At 42.2% G+C, this 26,783-nt stretch overlaps 1 protein-coding gene across 1 annotated transcript in view; it reads left to right on the forward strand.

Annotated features, from left to right (window-relative positions):
- The window catches only part of LOC142941090 (small G protein signaling modulator 2-like), a 52,559-nt gene extending 27,723 nt beyond the window's left edge, over positions 1–24,836 (forward strand). The window contains exons 3-12 of the mRNA XM_076083352.1: positions 11,534–11,702; positions 15,730–15,897; positions 17,487–17,554; positions 20,111–20,259; positions 20,393–20,527; positions 22,595–22,719; positions 23,090–23,157; positions 23,340–23,503; positions 24,264–24,396; positions 24,652–24,836. Of these exons, the coding sequence (XP_075939467.1) occupies positions 11,534–11,702; positions 15,730–15,897; positions 17,487–17,554; positions 20,111–20,259; positions 20,393–20,527; positions 22,595–22,719; positions 23,090–23,157; positions 23,340–23,503; positions 24,264–24,396; positions 24,652–24,836 (1,364 nt within the window). The remainder of the gene's footprint in view (positions 1–11,533; positions 11,703–15,729; positions 15,898–17,486; positions 17,555–20,110; positions 20,260–20,392; positions 20,528–22,594; positions 22,720–23,089; positions 23,158–23,339; positions 23,504–24,263; positions 24,397–24,651) is intronic.
- Positions 24,837–26,783: the final 1,947 nt, after the last annotated feature.

A 26,783-nucleotide genomic window follows, 5' to 3' on the forward strand; every position in this document is an offset into this window, starting at 1 on the left:
TGTGTTGGTACCCAAAATGCAAGATCTTCTAAATCTTGCAGGAGGCCCGTTGCTTTCTGGCCGAAGAAACTGTTGAAACGGCCAAACAAGAGCTCCTGACAGCAGGTTACGCTGCTGTGTGCTCTGCCTCTGATGCGTGTGGTTTCTTAGTGGCGGCCCCACCGTAAATACCGGCTCTGTAAAGCCGATGAAGTTTGTTTATTATCTGCCAATCTGTGCCAACAAGCGCTGCTCTTTGCCCATCTGTCTCCGTCTGACATATGCCGTCAGGATTTCAGTAAACTGTGACTCATCCACCTATAATTCAGACACCAATAGTACGTTTTCTCACGTTACTTTTAAAACCACACGTTGACTGATAGACATCTATCGAAAGCTCAAACGCTTGAATCAGAATTTGTTGTTTTTTGCTCCTTCCGACGTTCTCGTCCTTTTCTTGTGCCGTGTTTCCGTTTCTTTCCCGCTGTGGAAGCTAGAGAGGCCATGCTGTTTGCGTGGGAGTGAGAGAGGTTGCAACCGGCTGCGAGGGAGGACAGAGAGAGGGATGTGAGGGATTAAGACCAGCGAGGGAAGAGGTGAGAGCGGGTATCGGTTCTCACAACCCCCCCTCCTCCCTCTCCCTCTGGGCCTCCTCCCTGCTGCATCTCACCAGGCGGTCAGGACTCCTGGTGCCGGTTTGCCGAGCATCACGGCTCCGAATAAAGCCGTGAGTCTTAGCTGCTGAGAGCCGGGTGCACAGGAATCGGAAGGAAAAAGAAACATACAGTTTAAGAGCAGAATAGGCGCTCACGCACGCAAGGGGAGGAATTGCCTTTGAGGCGTTCTGCCTTAATACATATGTCATCCGAGCTCCGTTCCAGGAAATGCTGTCCGTTGCTCAGTGGGTGCTTCACTGTGCAGAGAGCGTGACCGAATGATGGCGAGATGAAGGAGACCGAGTGGAAGAGACTATTTTGTTCACAGTACAGAAGACACCAAACACTTTGTCACTCCATTAAAATGATATCGGGTGTCAGTAGCAGCGGAAATACATACCTGTTTTATCCTTTTTGTACCCAGATGGAGAAGAATTTGAATTTTTTATTCACTGCGAATTACTGCAGGCCTTCTTCGATTTAAAGGTACTGCAAGAAACTTTCATTTAGTGTTGATTCTGTCGCCCCCTGTGGACTAACGTGGTAGTGTCTCTGAGCACCAGAGTCCCTTTAGAAAACCTCTCATGTTACTGCAGCAGGGTCTGACAGTCTGCCCCTCTCAGTCCTGGTTCTGGTTCTCCCGTGCCTCCCTTCCCTCCAGCGGGTCGAGACTGTTTCAGAACCAGTTAAACGTTGCTCACAGTAACTTTAACGTTGGCCCATTAAAACATAAAATGATTATTTCAGGAAAACATAAGAGCAACATGATAAAGGTGGAGTGCTGCACCGGGTCCACAAGGCCGATGGATTCTTTGACACCAGCGTTGTCTTCTTGTTGAGGACACGCTGGGTCAAATGAAGTAGTGTACTGATATTGGTATCACTTTAAGGGTACTGGTACTGGTATAGTAATTATTTTCAACGATACCCAGCCCTATCGAGGTTAGACATCGTCCTACATACATGCACACACACTGAAACATATAGGTGTTTGCTATGATTGTTGTGATGGATTATCATGCTGAAGAGAGAAGAAGGGAAACCAATCGCTGTGTGAGGAATTTAAATCAATGTAAAGACGTGTGCTGTGTGTATTAACGATCTGTAGCTAATTAGCTAAAACAAACCAACTGTTAACAGGACAATTCAATGGTTTAGCATATTTCCCCAAAACAAGTCTCCTTTGTGTGTGTGTGTGTGTGTGTGTGTGTGTGTGTGTGTGTGTGTGTGTGTGTGACAGTGAGATAAAGTTCTCCTGCACATGATCTGCAGTGCTCAGCCATTGATTTCCGTTGACACACGTTGGTTCAGCCCCTGAAGTCCCGTCAGCAGAAGGAGATAAACCTCAACACCACTTCTCTGATATATATTTGATGAGCAGTTGAAGAAGTGATGGGCGGAGCGACTGAATCAATATTTAATCACCCAGGTGTGTGTGTGTGTGTGAGACCATGACAAAGTGGACACTTGAGGAAGTATGATGAAAACACCTGCACCAGTCGGTGATGTTCAACTTCAGAGCTGCAGCGTAATCCTCTTGGCTCTGTAAACCTCCTGCAACTTTTAGCAAGAATGACATCAAGCGAAAAACACTGTGGCTGCTTCCGTCTGTGAAACACAGTTGATTGGTTTCTAGTGCGCGAACAAAGTCCTTAAACCATTATTACACTACAGAACGTCGTCTTGATTAAATCTGCTTTAAAGCCCACCGATCAATCCAATGCAATGCTCTCGTGTTCTTCATTAAGACTGTAATAAATATGAGCCTTAAACTCACTCATGGCACAAAGGTAATAACAACACTAGTTGAAATGTTAAGGCGTAAATGCCAATGAACACTTTCCCTTTTGTTAATTCAAGACCTGTTTCAGTGTAGAGTGGGAGGATGATGGTACTTTAGTAGAATAAAGCTGCTAATCACTGCTTCTGTACACAACACCCGCCTCTAGGGACGGATACCGTGAGGATTTTATGGATACTAGTACTCTTATCGATACTCTTATCGTTTCTTTTTGATTATATTGTGAGAAAAAAAGACATTTAATTAAGAAAAGAATCCACATTTCTATATTATTCTTGTCTGTAAACAAATAGTCTTTCTTGAGCAGCAACACAAGAAGTTCCAAAAAATCTTAAAATACGTTCTCAGCTAATCAATGATCTCAGTGATTATCTTTCATTGATGATCCTGTTCTGATCAAACTCTGTATGACATCATAACGTATGACATCACTAACGTATGACATCATAACGTATGACATCACTACCGTTACCTGAGGGCTGCTCCACCAACAGACTGATGTTCTGCTTGTTGGTCACATGTTGTGATGAACTTACTTGTGAGGGTTTTATTGTGTTTGAGACGACCAGAGTTCTACAATGTTTCCTTCTCTCTGATCATGATGTGAGTCTCACGCTGTGCTGAGAGGAGACAAAGAGACAGAGAGACAAAGAGACAGAGAGACAAAGACAGAGGACGTCTCACTCCAGAAATAAGAAAGTACCGATAGCAGAACCGATAACTCCGGGCCGCATCAATACTTTACTAATTTAGTACTCGGTCCTAAACTAATTTACTGCTTAGGACCGAGTTTCGGGGGGCCTCCCTTCTACTACTGTTACAAGTGGGGGAGTAACGTCTACATGAGCAGAGACAGGAAGTCACTCTCCCTCTGTGTTTGTTGTAATTCGAGTTTCTCTGTGCTTTGTTGACATAGCCGGGCCGGCCGTGCGTGCTTTTTAGTGCACGTTAGGACAAGTTTTTAGATGCTTTAGAAAGAGGAGCTCTTAAAAATCATCATTTGAGTAAATATTTTGCAGCCAAATCAAATAGTTTACATGATATTCAACCTTGGATTCATTATAATACATTTAATACTTGACTTCTTTCTTTACAGATCTCGTATAAAGGTAATAAAGTGGTCCATGAATATGAGATATGAGTTTACAGATAATTACAATCCCACCTCAGCATTGTGGAGGTTTGTTTATGGCGTTTTGCCGGTTACACTCGTTGTCTTCTTGCTTCTTCAGTTCATTTTGTTTGTTAGTCCTCTGGTGTTTTGGAGGATAAAGAATATTGACGCCTCGGTGCGTTAAACAAAGCTTAAGAGAGCTTCAGCCACGACTAATGTGAAGAGGAAGCAAACCAGGAGGGGTTTGAAAGACTGGCCTCCATCTCGAAATGTGGTGTCCAGTTCTCATAACACATTGAAGGTTGGAAGTCAGCAGTGCACTCAAACCTGAGTCTGATTTCAGGACCAGATTGTTGCTGTGGAACTAAACTGTTAGGAGACACACAGGAAAGGTGGTTTGGTGTCATAATGAACTATGTCCATCAGATAAGAGCTTTGTTTGTTTCAAAAACGTTCCCATTAAATATGAGAATGTAATTTTAATTATTCAGATCCCACTTCAAAATGAGACCAATTAAATACAACAATGTCTCACTGGCAGATGCAACAATAACAAAAAGCATCTGTCATTTTCACACACCGAGAATGATTTGCATTTGTTTATTCGTGGCTTTAAATATCAAGTTGTTATTCTGTGATTCATCCTTCTGCGAAACAAGCACAGCTGCTGAGTTGTGAGTTATGTTTTGTGACGATAACACTGATTTATTGTTAAAGAAGCAGACAGATGTTTGGGCTTCAGATTGAAACACATTTGATTTAAACAGAAAATAATTATAAACTCAAATACAGCCCACGAACTTTACAGTTGGCCTTAAATACCATAGACCGTTTTAAAGAAGTAGACATCACCTATTGGTTTGTGGACTGCCGTTTTGAAGCATTGAGTTTGGCATTTTGGCGGTTGCCATCTTGGGTTTTTTTTAAGACACAAGTGACCATATTTGGACGAGAAGGTGAAGCTGGGGAGGAGGTATCGTTAGCACGGCAAGTTACCAGCTTGCTAGCACTAGCTTGGTTAGCAAGTGCATCCAAAAATTAACTGTGATATTAGGGTGGGTAATGTATTTTAGAAACATTTTTGTTACATTTTTTGTTATTGCTCTTTGGCTGGCTTAAAACAGAAATGTGCTTAACTTTCATGAAGTGAAAACACGACAACTCCCAAAAACAAGTTTACGGCTATTTAATAGTTCACAGTGACATGAATAAGCATTGCTACGCCTCTGTCCTGATTGGCAGGTTGCTGTGGTAGCGACCTAAAGCATCCCCTGCTTTATGGTCTGTTTGACTCTAAATGGACCATAATGTACTAAATGAACATCATGCTGTATTGAAGAAGACTTGAAACTAGAGATTGAGACCATAAACTCATGTTTACAATGTTTACTGAGGTAATAAATCAAGAGAGAAGTAGAGTCATTTTCTCATAGACTTCTATACAACCAGAGGAGTCGCCCCCTGGTGGACATTAGAGAGAATGCAGCTTTAACACATGAAGCATCGGCTTCACTTTTCAGTACTGGAGGTTGCCTCTTGCTTTATACCCTCTGTTTGATTCTCTCTCTGTTTGATATGTACTGTGAAGTTCAGTTTCAGTAAGAACATGTGAAAAATGAGCAAAAGGATAATCTGTGTGCATCAGAAGCAGCAGCGAGGCTCTGACCTTCTCCTCGTGGTCGATTGACAGCAATGGGAGTGAATGATCGAAGGCAGGTCGGTCCAACCTTCAGAAGAACATAATGCGAGAGCTCCTGACTGCGTGTGGCAACAAAAAACAACATAAAAATGGTGATAAAAAATAGTCTAGTGGCATCATCCTCATGAGGCTGTAAAATCCAACATTTACAGGAACTGTTTATCGGTGCAGAGTTACATCACAGCCCTCGTCTCCTCGCATGAGCATCAAGAAGACCACAAGCAGAGAGACGAGACGCGTCATACGTGCAAACTGTGAGCGTGTGCATGTGTCGTCTAAATTTGTCCGTATTACTGGGAGTTAGCGTCGTTTTGTTTTCTGTCACGAGGCGCAGACGCTTATCTGAGGATGGCAGCGTTGCCATGGAGACATGGCTCTAATCAGTGGAACACCTGACGCTTTACTACTGTCTCTCGTGGCTTCTGGTTCACGTCTTCTCTCAATTAGCTCCGAGGGAGAGAGAAAGAGAGAGTGGAGACGAACGGGGAGAAAGAACTCAGCAGATGGAGATGTTTTTTTTCAATGGAAAACATAAAAAAATTTGCATTCCATTGTTTTTGTAAAAAGATACAGTCTTTGTGCTGCAGCGACATGTGTGAAATACAGAAACACTGACACAAAATGTCCTTGGTGGTCGGTCTGTAATTCAGACTCAGTGATCGACCCAAGACAACCACATGAACTGAACAGCTGTGGCAGTGGATCAGTTGCTGACATTTGTTCTGTTTTACCGACTTAACGAAATGAGAAATGAGAAACCAGAGCTGGAGAATCCTTATGGGTCATTAAGTCCATTTCTGGACTGTATCAAGCTTGAGTTTAGAAAGTCTGATCGGCAAAAATCTATATGAAATATGATTTTTGTAAATCAGATCTACACCACATTTAGAGATGGTTTGAATTGCGATTACAATCGGATTTCTACGTCCAGATGCTCTGGCGGCTCAAATCAGATTTTAAAGAGTGTTTTGCGTCACAAAACAAACATATGAGGACTGAGGAGGAGTGACGTAGAGACGCCTTATACGTCTCTGGTAGAGACCTGTCAATCACAGTAGCCCCGCCCTAAAGCATACCCTGCTTTATAGTCTGTTTGACTCTAAATGGACCATAATGTACTAAATGAACATCATGCTGTGTTGAAGAAGACTTGAAACTAGAGATTGAGACCATAAACTCATGTTTACAATGTTTACTGAGGTAATAAATCAAGAGAGAAGTAGAGTCATTTTCTCATAGACTTCTATACAACCAGAGGAGTCGCCCCCTGGTGGACACTAGAGAGAATGCAGGTTGAAGGCACTATAACTTTGGCTTCACTCGAGGGTTGTGTCAGTCGTGGTGTATTTAGTTTGGAACAGAGTGGTCAGCAGAGGATTGCATCGCTACAGGAGTCCTTTGAGATGTTTTCATGAACATTTTGTCAGATTTGAACACCGAGCCTCTCTGTTCTCTGTGGGAAGGAGAGAACTAAATAAAACATCCACAGCCACCTTTCAAGACTACAGGGGAGAAGTGATAGATAGGAATGAGACTAACGCGTCTTAAATTGGGTAATTTATCTTCTCAGGCTCCTGCATTTCACTTCATGTTGTTGTTCTCACTTATATTTATCCATAACACACACAAACCACTTTTATATATTCATAACCATTCGTTTGCATTTGGATTATCTCCCACTACAACACATAAACTTCCTCACAAAGTTATTTCAACACATGTCATATTATAATATCTGCTGCTCTGTTTCTGTCCATGTCTGATGTGATTGGCTGCGTATCAGCAATAATATAAATGCACCCGCAGCCTGGATGGAGAAGTACTGGAGTTGACGGTTAATCAGGGTTGCTGAAACACAGTTTTGTGCTCCAATGTGCTGCTCAGTGCAGCCGCTGCACTGTGATGCGAGTCAAACTGAAAGCACGGATTCTCCAGTCACGACTCTGATGTGCTGTCTGGACGGCCCTTTTGGCCTTCTGGGCTTTCTGCTCGGCATCAGTCGCCAGCACGACCAGGTTCTCACCGACCTAAGATGTTTGTCTTTCTTTGGCTTCACGTCAGACGCTGTGCTGTTACTCTCTTTTCTTTCTGTTCACACGAGTGATGATCTGTCAGAGAGACTTGATTGTATATTCCCTCTGCCTCAAAGGTTTGGACCTGCACAGCGAAGAAAATGATTTTTGAGTCGTCCTCTGTGGAATCTCACAGGTAGTTTGAGAATACAAGTAGCAAACAGACAGAGAACGTGCAAGAACCTCATGAGCTCAGCTCACAGTATAATTTAATGATGAGGGATTTAAAATGATATAAAACTGAGATGTAACATCTATGATTTCTATAATTCACTGCTAATCATCAGATTTTCATTCTGATTAACAGGATACTTTTTATCTCCATGTATACTTTTACATTTTTTCACAATACAAATCCAATTAAATCTATTAGCAGCCTGAATAGGATGAAGTCGACGTCCTGGTTATGTGCCCCTTCATCATTTCCACTGGTTAAATATACATCGTACTCCTCTATTACTTTCCTCCAGCGTCGCTTTCCTATTTCAGTGCGTTCATCCGTCTGTACTTGGAGCCCCGGACGTCCATTCGTTGGCAGGTCATTACATGGCCGTGAGTTTCCTAATGAGCCCATTAGCTGCTTCAGGCCGTCCCCTCCTCTCTTACTCACCAATCTTTCCTTTTTTCTTGGGCTCTCCTCCTCCACACTTTACAGTTACAGTTCGTCCCATCATGTCCTCCTTCTAACCCCCAATCTCTGAGATCAATTATCATCAGTTACGTATCGTAACTTAATTCTACGAGTATGGGCGGAGCCCTCTAAGAGCCGTGGATATTGGTTTCATCACTGCACTCGTGCGGAATAATGTATATTATATTGTTGGATTATCATTGATAAGCTGAGTTGCAGCTGAATAGAGGTTGGGCTAATTTTGATTATTTTATACACTGCTGCGTAGCTTAATCTATAACGATTCATCACATTTCATTTGTTGGTACTATTTTGTATCAATCAGAACCTGGTTGGGAGTGTGTTTGAAGGATCCACATCCCCATAAAGACACCCAGTGAAAACAAATGAGGATTCCTCTTCATTTATCTTCTTTAATGCCACATATATGTTATATATATATATATATATATTTTATATATATGTGTGTGTGTGTGTCTGTATAACATGAGAAATGTCTTGATAGAATAATCAAGAGGAATTGCAGAGGTGAATGTTCTATGTGGGATCAGTGTTACGCTCAAATATTCAGATAGAAACTGCTGGATACCTTTCTGATTCAGTATATTCACACCTTGTTTCTTCTTCAAGGTGTAGCCTCTGATTTGGGAAGATGGAGGCTGATTAAAGGTCTGATTAAATAGCACCGGGCTTCCTCTTCAGCCCCTCTAATGCTCTGACCTAATGACAGATTAATAGGCTTTGGCGTCTTCTATAATTACCTATTAGTCTTTTAATTACACATTGGAGTCTATGTATATTTTAAGGGCAGTGCTTTCCTTGCAGAGCAGTGCTGGTGTGAGCGGATATGACACGTTGAACAGATGGATCACTCTTCTCTTCCTGAATATTCTTTCTGTTTTTAAGCATCGGAGGTTTGATGTGAAGGTAAAAACGGAGCCAGTCACGGTGACGCCGGCTCTTTGATGGCAGTATTTTTGGGCTGCTCTATTAATAACACATGCACAGTGTTCATTTCAGGGCTGTGTGGCTTTTAGGGAAACAGATTTTATGGACCAAGATTTTCCTTTTGCCTACGTTTCATCACACGCGCGTATAAGAAAATAACGTGTTTGAAGAGATATCACACATTAAGCAACATGACTCCCCCATCCGTGAGGCTAATGAGGCGAGTTATGTTATCCGTTTAAATGTTGTGGAGAAGTTTTGGACTCCTACACATGGACACAGTTATGCAACAGTTAACTCCAACCACGCAGACGGACCAGCCAACAACCATCCTGCGAGTTCCTATCAATAACCAGCTCCCACTGCAATGTCATCGGCCAACTGGCTTTATAACTAATGGAAGCGCGGCATGATGAGAAAAGCCCTGTTTTAATTTTACATTTCTGTAATATAGTCAATCCAGTCTTATGGAGGTACAAGGGGAGCGACCGACACAAGACGGGCTGTTCTCACACAGCGTCCGTACCTTTAATTAAAACGACTGCTCTGTACTGATCCACGTAATCATGAACCAGGAAGTATAAAGACCGCAAACAAACTCTCCCAGTGCAGGCGGGATGGAAGGTGAATAAGTCAAACGTCTCGTCTTTCCTCCAGAAGACCATTCAAAATTACAAGTCAAAGTTGATTTATTTGCCACACAACGTCCGTAATTATGTAACACCACTTTCTATTTATTTTAACCCAAACCACAATCTTTTCGTAAACCTAATTCATGGTTTCATTGCCTTTTTGTGTTTTTACTTTTACTAAACCTAAATATTTTAGGATCTTCTCACAAACCTAACTACGTAGTTTTGCTGTCTAAACTCAAGTTATTTCCTGTGAAGACGAAAGTTTATTTTGAAAAACCTGTATTAATTCAATGAGCTGAAATTGACACGTGTTGCAGGACTTTCGTAGGAAAATGCACAAAAAACGAGGAGTAACTTCCAGTGAGATATCAAACGAGCTGTTGTACGAGGGACCGGGGTACGCTGCAAGAGAACCACAACAGACCCCGAGAGTTTTCTTTTGACCGACTTGTGATGCACTGCTCGAGAGAGCTACTGTGTATATATCGACTTTCAGCTCTTTACCATATGCAGTATTATCTCAGGCGGATCAGATAGCCGTCAAACAATTCAAGTGTGAATGCAAATAAGAAGCGTTTGAGGCGGATAGAAATCCAATTGCTCGGCATTCCATTCAGGCGTTGAAGAGATCGAGATATAAGAAGACAGTTTCACTGCTTCCAGTTTATTTCTAAATATATCTTTCATCGTTGTGCTTCTTCAAAAGTGTTCTGTTGTCTCCATCCCTGTTCCTCTCTCTCTAGAGATGATGTGTAGTCTGAGGTTGTACGCTCCGTACTTCTTCAGTGTGTTTGTCTGTTGTCTGATAGAACATTGTGTCTTCTCCTGTTCTGTTTCTCATTTGTGTTGTGAGTCTTTGAAAACGAGAGGATGAATATCAAGACGTTTATCCTGATACATCTAATACATTCATCTCACTCACTCACTGCGTCAGTAAGCTTTATCTTATCTCTGTAAGTAGCTTCTTCAGTCAATAGGGGTCTAAATCAATATTCTATTGGTTCTCTGGACAGCAGTGAGGGGTCTTCAGGGGCCCGCTGTCGATACCAGATGATAACAGATATTCCTTTGAAGCGGTTTAACATCCGTTTAAAAAAATGTCTTTTACACTTTGCATCGATGATAATGGAATCGTCGATCTTTGAGTCGATACGTCGGTGATCTATCGACGTGGAACAGCTTTAGACTGTGAGGCTCCACGAATACCGTGTCCAATAAAGTCATTGTTTCATTAGTTCAAGCCAATCAGCTGTCTCTAAAAGTCTTTAAAAGCACACGCCTGTGCAGTCTCGGCTTATATTCCTTCTTATAATTGATAAATTGATGAGCCGTTCTCCTCATTTCTGCTTCTGAACACACTTGAACCAATTATCTCTTATCGTCCTCCATCCTTTCATTTAGCTAATAATCTCTCATACCTGCTGCCTTCCTCATGTGGGACATTTTAAGCCTCTCCTCTCTATATTATAATATATATAATATAATATTATTATATACATATATATTATACTGTATATAGATGAGGAGATCAGACGAGCAGAATCATCTCTTTTTACTCACTTCTTTGAACACATTTTACAGACACTTGTTTTATGTGATGTCGTCTTTTTACTGTTTTATTTTACTGTTAATACTTTTTTCCTTTTTTAAATTGTTTTATTTCTCAGTTTGTTCGTATCGTATCTATTTAGTTTTATTGTTTAATCTGTTTTACTGTTTATTCAGAGTTTAATCTTACTTTAGTTTGTCTTGCTTGGTTGGGCTTCACTGCTGTGCTTTGTCTGTCAAAGCACAGCAGTGAAGTTATTATTATTATTATTATTATTAAGCTCACTTAATAATTACAGCTCACTGCTACACTTTCACTTCTGTTGCTGTTTTATTGCCTTGCTTTTCTGTAAACTCTGTTTATAAAGGTGCTATATAAATACAATGCTCTATAGATATTATAATATGTCTAGATTAACACCCCTTACTCTCGTCCTCCTCTCTCTCCAGCTGCCATCGAGGCCTGCCTGGGTCACCTGCTGAAGAGACGGGCGGCCGGTTTCCTCCGCAGCGACAAGATCGCCGCCCTCTTCACCAAAGTCGGCAAAGTCTGCGACACGGTCGGCGAGGTTTGCCGTAAAGTGCAAGAGCAGCTGCAGCAGCAGTCTGAACTCACCAGGTCGGTCTCACGGTAAATTACATTCACACACACGGACTGAAAAAATGGTCGGTGTGTGTCTCTACTCTTTATACCGTCGACCCGCTGCATCCACGCAGCAACAGAGAGCTGTACATTATCCACCTGTTCACCACCGGTGCTGTCACCCAACATGCTGTAAACCTTTCAGTACTTACTTTACAGTAACATTTCTGCCAGTTTTAAAGTATTACATACATAGATTAATTTAGGCATTATCAACTGTCTGTCCATTAGTCGTACACCAGGTCATAATCTCCACACACAGTCTCTGGTCAGCTGAGTGTTTACTAAAGCTGAGCAATCTGTGTGCACAGTGCGATAAGCCTCAGGCCTGTTTCTAGGTGTGTGTGTGTGCGTGTGTGTGTCTACCTGCTCACGTGTTTGCGTATGTATTTCTGCGTGTATGTTGTGTACACACAGAGTATGATAAACTGCTTTATCTGCAGGCACTTAGGTACTAGCCGAGCTGTTTGCGAGCCCATTAATTGTCCATTAGCCTGATCCACATGGCTACCACATGTCTCTCTGCAGAGAGAGAGGTTTCCCCAAATGGAGGAGAGAAAGCTTTAGTGCAACAAGCACACACACACACACACACACACACACACACACCACTGATGCACAAACAACAGCTCTCAGTCAGAATGGTGTAGCGACTGATACACGTTGTGAATTCAGGAGTTAAACATGTTTGGGTCCGCCGGGCGCTCCGTCTTCATATCAGCCGCCGTCTCTCGTTCATCCGTCACATCTCATCGGCCTTTATTTCCCCAGACACACAACATCGAAGCCTATTATTGCGTATGGATCTGGTTTGCACGAGTCTCACCCTTCCACCAGGATGCACACACACACACACACACATGCTCCCCCCCCTGTCATCCCACCTCAGAGCTCCTTCTCTCATTTACCCTGGTTACTATGGCAACGTGGTTTTGCGCCACCGGCAGTGGAGAGAGAGAGAGAGAGAGAGAGAGAGAGAGAGAGAGAAGTGGAATTAAGAGTTAATGCAGTGAAGTGAATGGTAGTTACAGGCAGAGCAGTGTGTGTGTGTGTGTGTGTGTGGGCGGGCTTGGTGAAGATGTTGTGTTTAAGCCGAGCTTCCCCAAATGGTTGCTTCAGGCTCCAAAAGGAAGTTAATCTCTACAGACCTCCAAGTTAAAATGTCCGACTTTCCAGCAGAAATAAACACGATGATGCTGATGCTCAAAACCCAACACACACACACACACCACGACTCGGCTTCTTCTTTTTACCGCCCTTTATATAGACTTTATATATGAAGTGGACGTAGTCGTCGTGACGTCACTCGTTGGTTTGTGGACTGATGTTATGAAGCCTCGAGTTCAGCGATTTCGCAGTCGCCATATTGGTTTTTCTTTTGCAACCAGTAGACAGGAAGTGACCTTATTTGAACTGAGGAGGAGTGACGTAGAGACGTCGTATACGTCTCTGGTAGAGACCTGTCAATCACCGTGTAGCCCCGCCCTAAAGCATCCCCTGCTTTATGGTCTGTGTGACTCTAAATGGACCATAATGTACTAAATGAACATCATGCTGTATTGAAGAAGACTTGAAACTAGAGATTGAGACCATAAACTCATGTTTACAATGTTTACTGAGGGAATAAATCAAGAGAGAAGTAGAGTCATTTTCTCATAGACTTCTATACAACCAGAGGAGTCGCCCCCTGGTGGACACTAGAGAGAATGCAGCTTTAACACATGAAGCTTTGACTTCACTTGGCAGAACCGGAGGTTGCCGCCTGAACCCGACACACTGGCTTCTTCTCGTTGTCGTCCTGATATCCGAGATGTTTCTCACCAACGACAATGGATATAAATTTCAATCAATTAATCAATCAAAGTTTTATTTGTGCAGCACCTTTCAAAGTGCTGCACAAATGATAAAACTGCTGGAAAAACTAGCTTAAGCTTTTTTAGTGACATCTGCAAATGATGAATAACTTTTAAAAGAGACCCCCAAACATTTTGCTATTGAGGCTTTCAGGGGGTCTCATGACTTCATCGAGCCCCACGTACAGGAATAACCCACATCAAGCTGATCCAGAGCTCTTTATAACTCACCCTGACGTATTCCCTTTCATCATCCATATTCATCCGTCAGCTTTAAAATGCAATCTGCTTGTAATCACTTTGTTCCATTCAGTTAGCTGCATGTTGACATTTACATTTCTTTGGTAAAGGCAGCGCACGGAGAAGAAGAAGAGACGGCCCACTGTAGGAAGGGATGCTCCTGTAAAGGAGCTGTATGGAGCCCTCTAGATTATACGGTCATGTGATCAGATGCTTAGAGGCGATACATCATCGTAGGATGCATGATTCAGCTCGTTGTGCTGGTTTATGGATGACGTATGCACAGTGGAGTAGTGCTATATTCACATTTAACTTCTAAACATTACAAAGGTCAATGCAAATCTAAACACTCACAGACTGACCGTGAAGGTTGCTTCTTCCTGTGGAACAATAAACGTTTTATTTTAATTTTGGAGATGTTGTGCTCAGACAGCTTAAACTAGCAGCTATAAGAATACAAATCTGTTTTATAATTACAATTATAGACTTCATCGTAATAAAAAACTGCCAATATCAACCTTTCTTATGTCACATCTACCGGAACAAACGGACTGAGAGCATCATCCTGTGACCGTGTAGAGAGATTCAATACAGAACAGCAGAAAAGAAACAAGTTGAGACTCGAACAGAAAGTTTGACACGAAGTGTTCAGGAGGAGATGCTCGTGTTTCACGTCAAAGCAAAACTGCAGCTTTGATTTAGAAAAGGAAGTCTCTTCCATTCTGTCTCTTCTCTGACATCATCCTAATCCCCCCCGCCCAATCGCCTGGAGTAATTACACACACACACACACAGACACACACACACACAGACATGCTTCTGCAAAGTGGTAGGGGACTGCAGAAATCGTGACTTTGCACACACATATGAATGCTGGGGGGGGGGGGATTGCTAACGTCGTGACTGCAGCAGCCGAGCCAATCCCCCCCCCCCCCCCCCGGCACAGCTTGTTGAAGTGTGTGAATGTTTTACGTCTGATTGATGCTGAAGTGCCAGAGATCTGACTCCGTCCTGGATGAAAGTGCTCCTCTCTGCGTCGTGCATATTCCTCCACATTCATGACTTACTTCAGTTGGCTGGTCTCTTACGCAGAGAAGCAGCTTTGTGTCCGGCATGCTGCAGATTTACTATTACAATGAACGCCAGTATTTAACAGCTCATTATGCTGTTGAGTGTTGCCTCCAGATGGTCAATCATTTCCATTTATTAACCTTCGCATTGCTTCCTTGTACCCACTTTATTTGTGCACACGTTTCTGCAGATTTGCAGCTTTAAGTTGTTGTATGTTTTGAGTCAACTATTACTTTTACTACACTCTTAATTCCTCTCGTGTTAAACCATAATTGGCATCTTATAGTAGACATTAAAGGGATGTACTTCTTCATAGTCAGGGTATTACTACAGTACATGGTGTACCAGCACGGGAGCAAAACAAAGTACTGCTGTGGATGTACTTTAGACGTCTAAACAAGAGCTGAGTTTGGCGAATCTGACTTAAAACACCAAAGTTACACAATAACACAAACAAACTGACCGATGGAGGCAACAGAAGACCAGCGACTCGCTTGTTCTGTGACGTGATATTACTGTTTCTATCAATGGAGCCTTGTGGCTTTGAAGAGAGTAGAGACAACAGCTTCATTTCTGTCTGACAGCAAGTTAAAGAGTGAAAATATGGTTCTGTTAAAAAAGGATTATTGCACATTATTTCCTGCAGAAGTAGGAGGAGCTCTACAGTTTGATGGCAGCTGGTAGAAAAGACCTCCTGTTCTGTGGTTCCCCTCTGGTGGTCTCAGTCTTTAACCGTTAATAAAGGTCTTCATTAAGCAGACGGGACGCTGAAAACAGGCGTGACCTCTTCTCTGTATTGTTGTTAGTGAGTATTGACCCGTGCTTTGTTTCCCCTGCAGGAGAACCCAGAGCGTTGGTCATGAACCTCTGAGGAGACAGGGCTCCTCCACCACCTGCCGGCCCCCTCAGCCGCTCTCCGCCCAGGCCATCAAACACATCTGGGTCCGGACGGCTCTGTTCGAGAAGGTCCTGGACAAGGTGGTCCAGTACATCGTGGACAACTCCAGGTGATGTGTTTTATTCTTCTAATTCTTCGCTCCCCTGCGGCGTTTCACGGCGCTGACTCACAGCTTTTGTTGAAGCAGAATGATGAGCAGTCGCCTATTTTAGTATCCCATTCTTCTTCTGTGGTTTTCTCTCTCTGGGTTTGTTTTGTTCTGTGTTTCAACGAGATGTTGAATGCACTTCACTGATCAAAGCCTCAAACGTGAAGTGCATCGACGCGGTTCACAGACGTACATGAACGTGAATTAAAAAATGGAGAAAGGTTCACCTTAGAACAGAGGTCTTCAACAGGGGGTCCGCGACCCCTAGGGGGTCCACGGAGGTACTGCAGGGGGTCCGCGAAATTTTTGGTTGATTAGACAATTAAAAAAATATATATATATAAAAAATGTTCTCCCCAAACATGAATCTGTCCATTATTTTAATAGTTCAGTATTGTATGCAAGATAACAGGTATGTTTATGCATGGCAGTGGCACTAATAGGCCATCACTCATTTTCATTTCCACATTTATGTTTTAAATAAAAACATCAATTTGAATAGCTTGTATGCATGATTATCATGCAATTGACAATGTTGATATTGGCATTGGTATCAGCTGACAAGGTGTGTTTATAAATGGCAGTATAAACTCACTGTACTTTGCACATGTTTAAAATAAAAACATGGATATATGAACCTGTGTATTATTTGAATAGCTTAGTATTGAATGCACAATAAAGAGGTATGTTTATACATGGTACTAGGCCCATTTAATATAAATCACAATTTTATACAATATATATAGTCGGGGGTCCCTGCTCCATCTCTCTATCAGTTTGGGGGTCCTTGGCCTGAAAACGTTGAAGACCCCTGCACTAGAACATGTTGTGTGGTTCTTGTTGATAAAATCAAGGAAACTTGGCAACTGCAGTGTAGTTATATAGAAATAAAGATCAGGTGTTCAACAGTCACACGGTAGGAAATCTACCACAGATTCTCTGCAAACAACCTCCGTAGACCTGCAGCCTGAACTGTGAAGTGAGTTCAACTAAATCTGTCTCTCACTGGGTTTACCAGCTTCACTGAGCCTAACGGACTAAAGGAAGACATCTCAGGCACATGTCTAATGCAACATCATCAGTAGCATAAGTGAGAGAAATGAAAATTATACGAGATGAAACTCCATTACTGTGGCAGCAAATTTCAAAGCATGATAAACAACAGGAATGATATAAAAACAGTTTATTAAAAGGCAACAGTCTCTTGTCCTATTGTCATCGTATTCAGTCTAAAGAGATTAATAATGATAAAGTTGCTCATCTAGAGTTGCTGTAATCCTTTTAAGGAACATAATAAACGTAGCACTATTTATTAGCAGCTATAAAAGTCACGATTCAGGCTGTTATATAACTAAAATAGAATCTCTTCTGTATGTTTTGCATCTTGTTTTTAACATAAGACTGCAGCGGTGCCCCATGGGTGGTACCAGATAACTTAAGTTGAGCTCTAACGTAGCTGGTTTCTGTCTTTGTGATACAGCTTCCAGGATGCACTGCAGCCGTTGTTTCCCTTTGATTCACTTTTTCTTGTCTGTGTTTTCTTTCTGCAGTAAATACTATGAGAGGGAAGCTCTGATGCATGACTCAGTGTTCGGTCCCATCCTGGCAGCCCTGCTGGGTGAGTATATCACACTGAGCTTTAACTGCCAACATCACCAGAGGCCAGTAACAAAAAGTACAAAACCACAGAACCCACAACAACATCTCTGTGCTCATGTTGAATCAGCTATTAGACTTGAAAAAAACAAGACGTCTCCGCCAGAAGATTTGGGTATAAATGAACGACACCGCGGTCACATGACTACGTGTCAGCGCCACTAAACTGAAGGGAAACTAGTGCGACGTATCCTCACGTACGATGTCTTCAATTATTTTGTGCGTTTTCCTACAAATCTCGAGCAACACGTGTCACTTTACGTTCGTTACATGAATACAGTCTTTTCAAAATAAACTTCGGTCTTCACAGGAAACTACTCAGTTAGGTTTAGGAAAAGATCGGGGTTTGTGATAAAATAACTACAGAGGTGGCGTCACTTAAGTACGGAAGTCAAATGACGGATAAATCAACGTTGACAAAAGTCTCCTGGAGGAAAGACCGATTCGACCAAACTCATCCTGTGTGTGCTTTTGTGGTCTTTATACTTCCTGGTTCATGATTGGTGGAGAACATATTTGTGGGATATCTCCGAAATAAAATATTTCATATTCTCATTATTATCTACCCAAGATATTCCTCGTTGTCAGTGTTTTATAAAAGGAAAAAGACAATTAAAGAAATCTTAAGTGAAGAAGTTAAAATGAAACTCCAAAGTATAGTTTGAATTTTGTCCTACGGTGTCAATTTCAAGTGCCTTAATCATTTAGAGTGTTAATTGTGAAGAAGAAATGCTACTCACAGCTCTTAACCGGTGACTGTATGAAACAGTCAATAAAATATGTTTTTAAAGAATTGTGAATTGCTGCAAAAACAAGAGAAGTCCTTGAGCACGCTGTCATGAATCAGCACAAAATAATACTAGGCTGATGGGTCCAGTAGGATGTCCGATCAGCTGTGGACAGACAGACAGATGCACACGCACACACGACCAAACGCATGATCCCCTCCAGGCTCACGCGTGGCGAAGATAATTAGACATTAGTCACTACGGGAATCTGCAGTCATAGAGAAATGACTCTCGGAGCAATTTGTGAGACAAAGTAGAGCGTCGTCCTCTCAGCGTGTGTCAGAAGAACCAGACACAACATTTAACACACAGAGAGACACACACATGCAGCGAGGCGGGAGAATAAAACACACGGCTGAACTGACTGAACCAGAAGAAGACCCCATGAACAGTGAGACGTAATAAACACTCAGTCCACTCTGACTGAGGAGGCAACGAGCTGCAGAGGAGGAGGAGAGCAGAGTCAGGACACACTGGAGACCCCTGGTGGACACATGAGGAACAGCAGGGACACAAACGCACATCTCCATGTCCACATTTTATACATAACTACTATCAAATATGTGATGGTTTTTGGCACACAAAACGGTGATCAATCTGTGACTTTGGACCCTTAAACTTACTAACTCAAATGAATCATATATTCATTCCATTTGAGTAGCTCTATTTCTGCTGTTTATCAAAACCACCACGCAATTTTTAATCTGTTTTTAATCATACCTCTTACTCTTAAAACTTATAACCATTCTTAAGAATTATTTCTACTGTTAACATTCTGAAATGATGATTTACTCTTTAGTGTATAACTTATTAGAGCAAAGCTTCAGTCAAACCAGTGATATTCCCACTGTGGATAAATGTATTTTATATAATTAACTCTTGAAATGATGAAGGCACTTATAAATGACAAGTTATTACAAAATGTAAACGATACTTTGGTGTTTTTTACCTCTTTACTTATTTTTCTTTCAACAAAATGAACCAAAACAATGAGGAAGATCTCGGATGGATAATAATGAGAATAGATATGAAACTAAATTTTAATCGTACCCTCTAAACTAAAGATAAATCTGCTTATTTACATATTTCTATGGTTATTTACCAGCTGCTCTTAAACTGGAATTAAATACACGATTATTGGTTACGATTATTTTCCTATAAATAGTCCTGTACCTTTAAGAAAAGACCCAACAATAAATACATCTAACAAGTGATATGTCTGTATATCAAGAGCCTTCCTCTGTGTCATAGAGCTCTATTGTTGTACACAAACTATTTAAAAACACACCATCCCACACACACACACACACACACACACACACACCCCGTCCTGCTGCCCCAAATACTCAATGTGATGCACTAAATGTGGATTAATCCACAGATGAAAATAGTCCCCAACAAGTGCACTATTTCCTCCTGTGTGAGTAACGTTTTAAAGGTGATTGTATCTGTTCATATGGATTAAAGTCTGATGACCAGAGTCAGTATTTGTTGTCATTAAGAACAATAAATAAATAACTTCAGACTTAAATAGCAAAAATACAAACGAAGGCTAAAAGCTGAACATTAACATTAACATTTGTAAGATGTCAGACATAACATAAACACTACAGACCCTGGTAGGGCGGATTAGATTCAGTCATTGTTTTGAATATAGTGAACTTTCGAATGGTTTGAATTGATAACTTGTGCTCAGTCGGTGGGTCTGATAATGTGCGGTGTGTTCTCAGTGGGGCCCTGTGCTCTGGAATACACCAAACTGAAGACGTCGGATCATTTCTGGACCGACCCCTCGGCCAACGAGCTCGTCCAGCGCCATCGTATCCACGGAGCCCACCGGGGCCAAGACACCTCATGCGGCCGCCGGCCCGCCCTCGGGGTGAGCGTGGAGGCTGTTGTTCTTACATCAAGCGTTGGCGTCTGGTGCTGGGAGTCGGTGCTGAGGTTGTGTGGGATGTGCAAGTTGTACTAACTTGGCTGTTTTTAAAAACAATAAATCTTCTCTCTTGCAGATCCGTAAGAGGCAGTCGAGCGGCAGCATGTCAGATGACCGGTTTGCTGCGTCAGCGAGGGAGTACGTGGAGTCTCTTCACCAGAACTCCAGAACACATCTTCTCTACGGCAAAAACAACGTCCGGGTGCAGCCGGTACGACCCTGTGACCAGCTTTAATAACAGTTTCTCTGCCGTCTTCTGCCTGACTACAACTAAACTTCAAGTTGGTTTTCTCCAATAATCCTACAGAGCAGACGCATTTACCTGGAAATATCTGTGCTGCATTTATGTGATCTTTATTTTGGGTGAGAAACATTTGGTGGTCCTGATCCCACTCGTTCTTTAACGCGTAACACTTCACGTTAGGCGCATGGTGTGAAATATGTGACACACTTAACTAATGTGCTTTGCAACGCAGATAATATTTCCGTTGAGGACCACTAGACAAATATGCCTGATGCTCTCCGTTAGCGATGAAGAGCAGCACAAACGCTTCCCTAAGCGTTGTATCAGCCACCGTCACGTGTCTGTCAGACGGACTGATATTGCTGAACTTTTGCAACTTTTTCTCTCAAAATATTACAACTTTATTCTTGAATTGCAGAGAACACAAATATGTTGGAGGTGTTTTGAATGTTAGCATGAACAGGTGCTTCATGCACATTGAAAGAGGTTAAAGACACAAAAGCAGACGGAGGAGTGAAACATGCTGACCTGTGTGCTGATTCAGCAGAGATAACAAAAAGTATTTAAAAGTTTTTCCTCCATAAATTGATGCATAAATATTCCCCAGAATGCAGGCGACGCAAAGAAAATTCTTCCATAAAGAGCGTTCATGAAGAAGAAAAATTCTTCCACAAGTCTTTGAAAAAAGCTGAATTTCTAACTTTAGTTTTCAACATTTTATTTATATTTTCTCCAGACCTTAAGAAACGTAAAAGAGAAGAGTCGATCCAGCAGCGCGCACGAGTCCAGGCAGTGAAGATCGATTGCTTCCTGAACTGAGTTTACTTGACGGTTGTGTTATTGACGTACCGTTGCTCTGGAGTAAAAGCAGAAGCCGACATAAACATGCAGCACAGACGGAGAGACAGCTGGGGAACACATACACAGCAAATGATGGTTATTTTGGTCCATTATGGTGCTGCACACACACACACATATATTTTGTATGTGTGATCTTTGAAATGAAAGCTGTCTGCTATGTGCTCTGAGCTGCCAAGTAGCTGCAACGTGTTTGTGAAACGTATAATGAGCACAGCGCTCAGCCTTTGACTGAGCGGCTCTAACGCTCGAGGCTCAGTGCTCATGCAGATGAATGCAGCCGCGTGCTAAAGACGATGCTACGCTCTGAGTCCCATACCAGAACATAAGGCCTCATCCACATACATCCTCCTAAGAAGAGTCACTCGTACTTCTGTTCCTCATAATGATGAATCTCATCGTCCTCTTAAATGAAGGTGTGTTCCAGTTGATCCTAATTAGCAGGTAAACTTCCTGCCAATCCTCACAAAAGGACACGAGACTGCAGGGCCGTGTGCAAACACACAGAAATTAAAACGGCCGAATGAAAGTTTAACGCAAAAACAAGTACAAGTACTTCTGCAGGAAGTGAGTTATCATATTTAATATCTTTAACAGTGGATATGAAATAACTCAAAAAATATGCATTAGCTGCTATTTAAGTTAAGTGTTGAAGTGATATTCGCGTACTTATGTATTTTAAAAGACCATAATGCTTCTTAGAATAAATGTAATAAAAATGATTATTTAGAAAATATAATAAATGTCCAAAAAATATGATTTAAATCCTTTATTATACAATTGTAGACTTGAAGAAAAATGCAAAAATATATAGAATTCTTCTCAAACAATTCAGCCATCAAATGTGTGCAAGTGTCTCTTTTTAAAGATTTATTTTTTATCTGAGAACAAATCACAAATAAGAAAATATTTTCAAAAGAAGTTGGTGAATGTCTGTTTAAAATTTAAATATGTTATTCAACAGTATTTTAAAGCATCTCAGAACTTATCCTCTTTGAATATGATAAAGATATACAATTAAATTATAGTAGAATACATTCAGAGGAGCTGAAGTTTCAGATCATCTAGTCTGAGGTTTAAATGTATTTCAGAGGTACTTCACACCTGAACCCTCATGTTATTTCCTCTCTTCTTCTTCTTCTTCTTCTTCTTCTTCTTCTTCTTCTTCTCCGGCAGAAGAAAGAGATGGAGGTGTTGCGGGGCTACTTGTCGCTCCACCAGGCCGGAGATAACCTCACCCTGAAGTGGACGCCCAACCAGCTCATCAACGGCACGCTGGGAGACTGTGACCTGGAGAAGAGGTGGCCAAAACACACCCGATATGTATTTATAGATAATAAATCAATGACCTAAGGAACATTTAATGACACTCGGATGATTCCTCTGAAGCCTCATTTTACACCTTTGTTTTACCCCAAGGTTAGAATAGATTTCATTTTATTCATTTTATTCATTTTATTTATTTATTTATTTATTTATTTATTTATTTATTTATTTATTTATTTATTTATTTATTTATTTATTTATTTTATTTTTATTTATTTTTTTAACCCAGCAATATTGTTTCACATTCGTTAATCTTAGAGGATATCGTTTTTTTATTTCTATTATTTAAACAATATTTATTTTTATTTTACCATAATAACTTTGATGTCTTTCCGTCTCTGTCAGTATCTACTGGGACTATGCTCTGACTGTCCCTCTACGCCAGATCGTCTGTATCCACTGTCACCAACGCCGTGAGTATGAACGCTGCTTTCACACAACACCTCCTCATCAATCACTTTGTGTTAGAGCGTTCTCTCATGAAGTGTTTCATGAGCTGCTCTCATATCAACATATTGATTAAAGTGTAACATTTGCTGTTAATGTGCATCATTTTCTTTTCCTGTCTCATCCTTGCGTGAATGTTTTTTTCCAGCTGATTGTGGTGGCACACTGGTTCTGGTCAGTCAGGATGGAATCCAGCGGCCGCCTCTCCACTTCCCCCCCGGTGGTCACCTGCTGGCTTTCCTCTCCTGTCTGGAAACGGGCCTTTTACCTCGGGGTCAGCTGGAGCCCCCCCTCTGGTCCCAGAAAGGCAAGGTGAGTCACCTTGTTAGAGTTTTATTCACAACCGCACTTTCAAGTTTGAAAAAGTGAAGTCAAAGCTTCATGTGTTAAAGCTGCATTCTCTCTAGTGTCCACCAGGGGGCGACTCCTCTGGTTGTATAGAAGTCTATGAGAAAATGACTCTACTTCTCTCTTGATTTATTACCTCAGTAAACATTGTCTTCTTCAATACAGCATGATGTTCATTTAGTAAATGATGGTCCATTTAGAGTCACACAGACCATAAAGGAGGGGATGCTTTAGGGCGGGGCTACACGGTGATTGACAGGTCTCTACCACAACGTTGTGCGATTTTCGTCTCTACGATTTCCAAAATAAAACACATACATTTTGTTTTCAAAAGAACAAAAGTTCCTTAAAATGTTTCCCAGAGCAAAACCTATTTGTATCGTCGGTACATTGCAAATATAATTTATAAATAATAAAGTATAAAAGGTTTTGGGCCCGTAACAGATCCCTGGGGTACTCCACTCCGAGTCTTTTTTCCCAGTCGCTTTTCAGCCAACTTCTTATCCCATAATTCTCCAATTTTGTCAATAATTGTCTGTGGTCTATAGCATCAGTGATCGATAGGATCCCTTCCAGTGAGCAATTCAAACAATTAGAGCCGGGGCAACATATGCAAAACCTTGTTCGGAGTTTTCTTTCCTATTTGGCAATCCAAAATGTCTGGCCGATAAAAACGCAGCGGAACCTTTCGTAAACTTGAATACGTTTTGTTTGTGTTTCTCAGGGAAAAGTGTTCCCTAAACTGAAGAAGAGGAGCAGCACTGCCCGGCTCCTCGACCAGGACAGGAGCGCCGAGGAGGAGACGGCGGCCGACTACGTGTTTCGCATCGTCTACCCCGGATACCGCCAAGACGCCAGTAAGTAACACGTCTACGTTGTCGTGCACGCCGGTGCAAAGCGTCACCGAGGCGGTAGAGAGGCTGCACACAACAACAGTATAATCTCATCTCTCTTTTGCCTCTTTGAATGAAATAAGAACTGTATATCTGCTTGATGTGTTTTGCAAAGTGCGGGTGCAAGTGTGGCGTCCTTTCCCCCCCACAATGCTCTCCTCAAAGGCCTGCAGGGTGACACTGTTCTAACTGTGTTCTTTGTTGTCCCACTGGTGCAAGCAGTCACCATAAACTACCACCACACCACGGGCAGCCGTGCTCCGTCGCTGGACGACGACGAGGAAGAGGAAGATAGGCTCCATGCTATGATCTCAATGATCTGCTCGCGGAACCTCACAGACCCTAATGTCATGAAAGGTTTTTATCACCTTAACACACCCACCAAAACCCCACCCTGCTCCTGAGACCTCTCCCCCGGCTTCAGACGTCCCTCCCTGCATCCCTCCCATCATGCCCCCCCCCCTCCCCCCCCCACACACACACACCTCCCAACCCTCCCAGCTTCGTCTGCCTGTGTGTGTGCTTCCTGAGGCTGAGCCCAACAGTGTGGAGAGGGCGGGAGTTGCCTTCGTTGAGGTAGAAAGATAATAAATGGTTTGTCTGTCCTCCTCCATTATGAAAATGAAAGTGATTTTTAAGGGACAGGAAACAATATGATTTGATTTTGGAAATGGGTTCTTTATTTTAGCCCCGAAAATTCTGTGGCATGAGATAAATGTCATCTAGTGTCTCCATCATGCACGACATGCAGAATGTCTGCTTGCTATGGTAATCTTTAGCCACATGCCATTCCATTGGTATTGTTTTGTTTCAGGGGTAAAGCAGACTTTAACGTTCACAACATGTGTCACTCAATGTTCTCCATAGCTCTGTCACAGCATCCATTATCAAGGGCTCATCACTTAAATATGTCTCCATGAGGAGAAACGTGCTGCAGCTTCAGGAATGATGCCAATTTCAAAAATAAACATGAAAAACCCAAAACAGAAACGTGCTGAGAATGGAAAACAAACATGGCGAAGGTGAAATCGTCGAACTCGAGGCTTCATAACATCAGTCAACAAACCAAAGGGTGACGTCACGATGACTACGTCCACTTCTTGCAGTCTGTGGTGGAGCTCTGGACGCATGCCTCAAACACTTTTGGGTTTCTGCTGTCGTGGCCAAGAATCGCTTTGATAATTTGCTTTAATTTGTTTTATTTTGCACTTTTTAGTTTGACTTTCTTTCTTCTTGTCCTTTCATTTCTCACTTGCAACATGCCTGACAGTTTGTTGCATGGGGGACTATGCACCCATTGTCAATGTTTTTTTTTAAAGAACGACTTTGTGTTTCTACGTATTTGTGATGAAAAGAAAAGACTCCTCCTCTGTTTGTTTTGGTTTCTCTCTTCTTCTCTGACTTCCTCCTCTGTTTGTGCAGTCGTTTGCTGCAATGCTGTTCACTGTAATTCTTCACTAACCTCGCCACCAACCTCCCCCCCCCCCCCCCCCTCTCATTACGGTCCTGTGGGGTTCCGCAGTAGTAGAGACTTGGAGCGTTTGTGCCCAAAAAAACCAACCCGCTGTTGATCCCGTCTAGTCCTAAAGTAAAGAGGGGGGGGTCCAATGTCGGTCTCGCTGCAGCATTTTCTGTTTGCTTTTCTTTTTTCCCGTTCTTAATATTATTTGTTTTTTGGGGGGTTTATTGAACGACCAAAAAGCACAGCTTCATATCTATGACAGGTCATCAGCTCCAACCTGAAGAATTAAGGTGAAGAGCATTTATTTTAATGTTGAAGTTTTTATGATTTCTTCTTTTTTTTTCTCCCTCTTCTGTGTGACGTTTTATTTTACTGGTGTCTATTTGTTTTTGTTGTTTATGAGATGATTTTTTTGTTCCGGCTTTATGCATCCTGCATGCCCCCCCCCCCCCCCCCCCCCCCCCCCGAGCCTCGCCCCCTGTCTCCTCCTCTTATCAGCTCCTTCACTTCCTCTCCTCTTCCTCCTCTCTCCCTGAGCTCTGCTGTCTCCTCTTCCTCCACCTGTGGATGAACTGAACCAGCATGGCTTCCCTTCTGCATCCTCACTCTGCCGTTCCTGCTTCCTCGACTGCCCCCCCCCCCCCCCCCCCCCTCTCCCTCTTTCCACCTTTGGTTTCCTCTCTGCGCTTGTTTTTTCCAGCTCTCACATGTAACATGAGTGTAAAAACGTTCATCCACCTCCTCATCTCTTGACGTCACGAATAACAATACATGGAAAGATGTATTTATGGTTGAGCTGAGGGGCCTCTGTCATAATATGTAAGAGAGACGTACAGCAGTGTCCATTTTGTCTCAGAGCACTGAGAGACCTCTCTCTCTCTGTCACTCT

The sequence above is a fragment of the Anarhichas minor genome, unplaced genomic scaffold, assembly GCF_050575085.1.
Source record: "Anarhichas minor isolate MPS153535 unplaced genomic scaffold, ASM5057508v1 ptg000127l, whole genome shotgun sequence".
Taxonomy (NCBI): domain Eukaryota; kingdom Metazoa; phylum Chordata; class Actinopteri; order Perciformes; family Anarhichadidae; genus Anarhichas; species Anarhichas minor.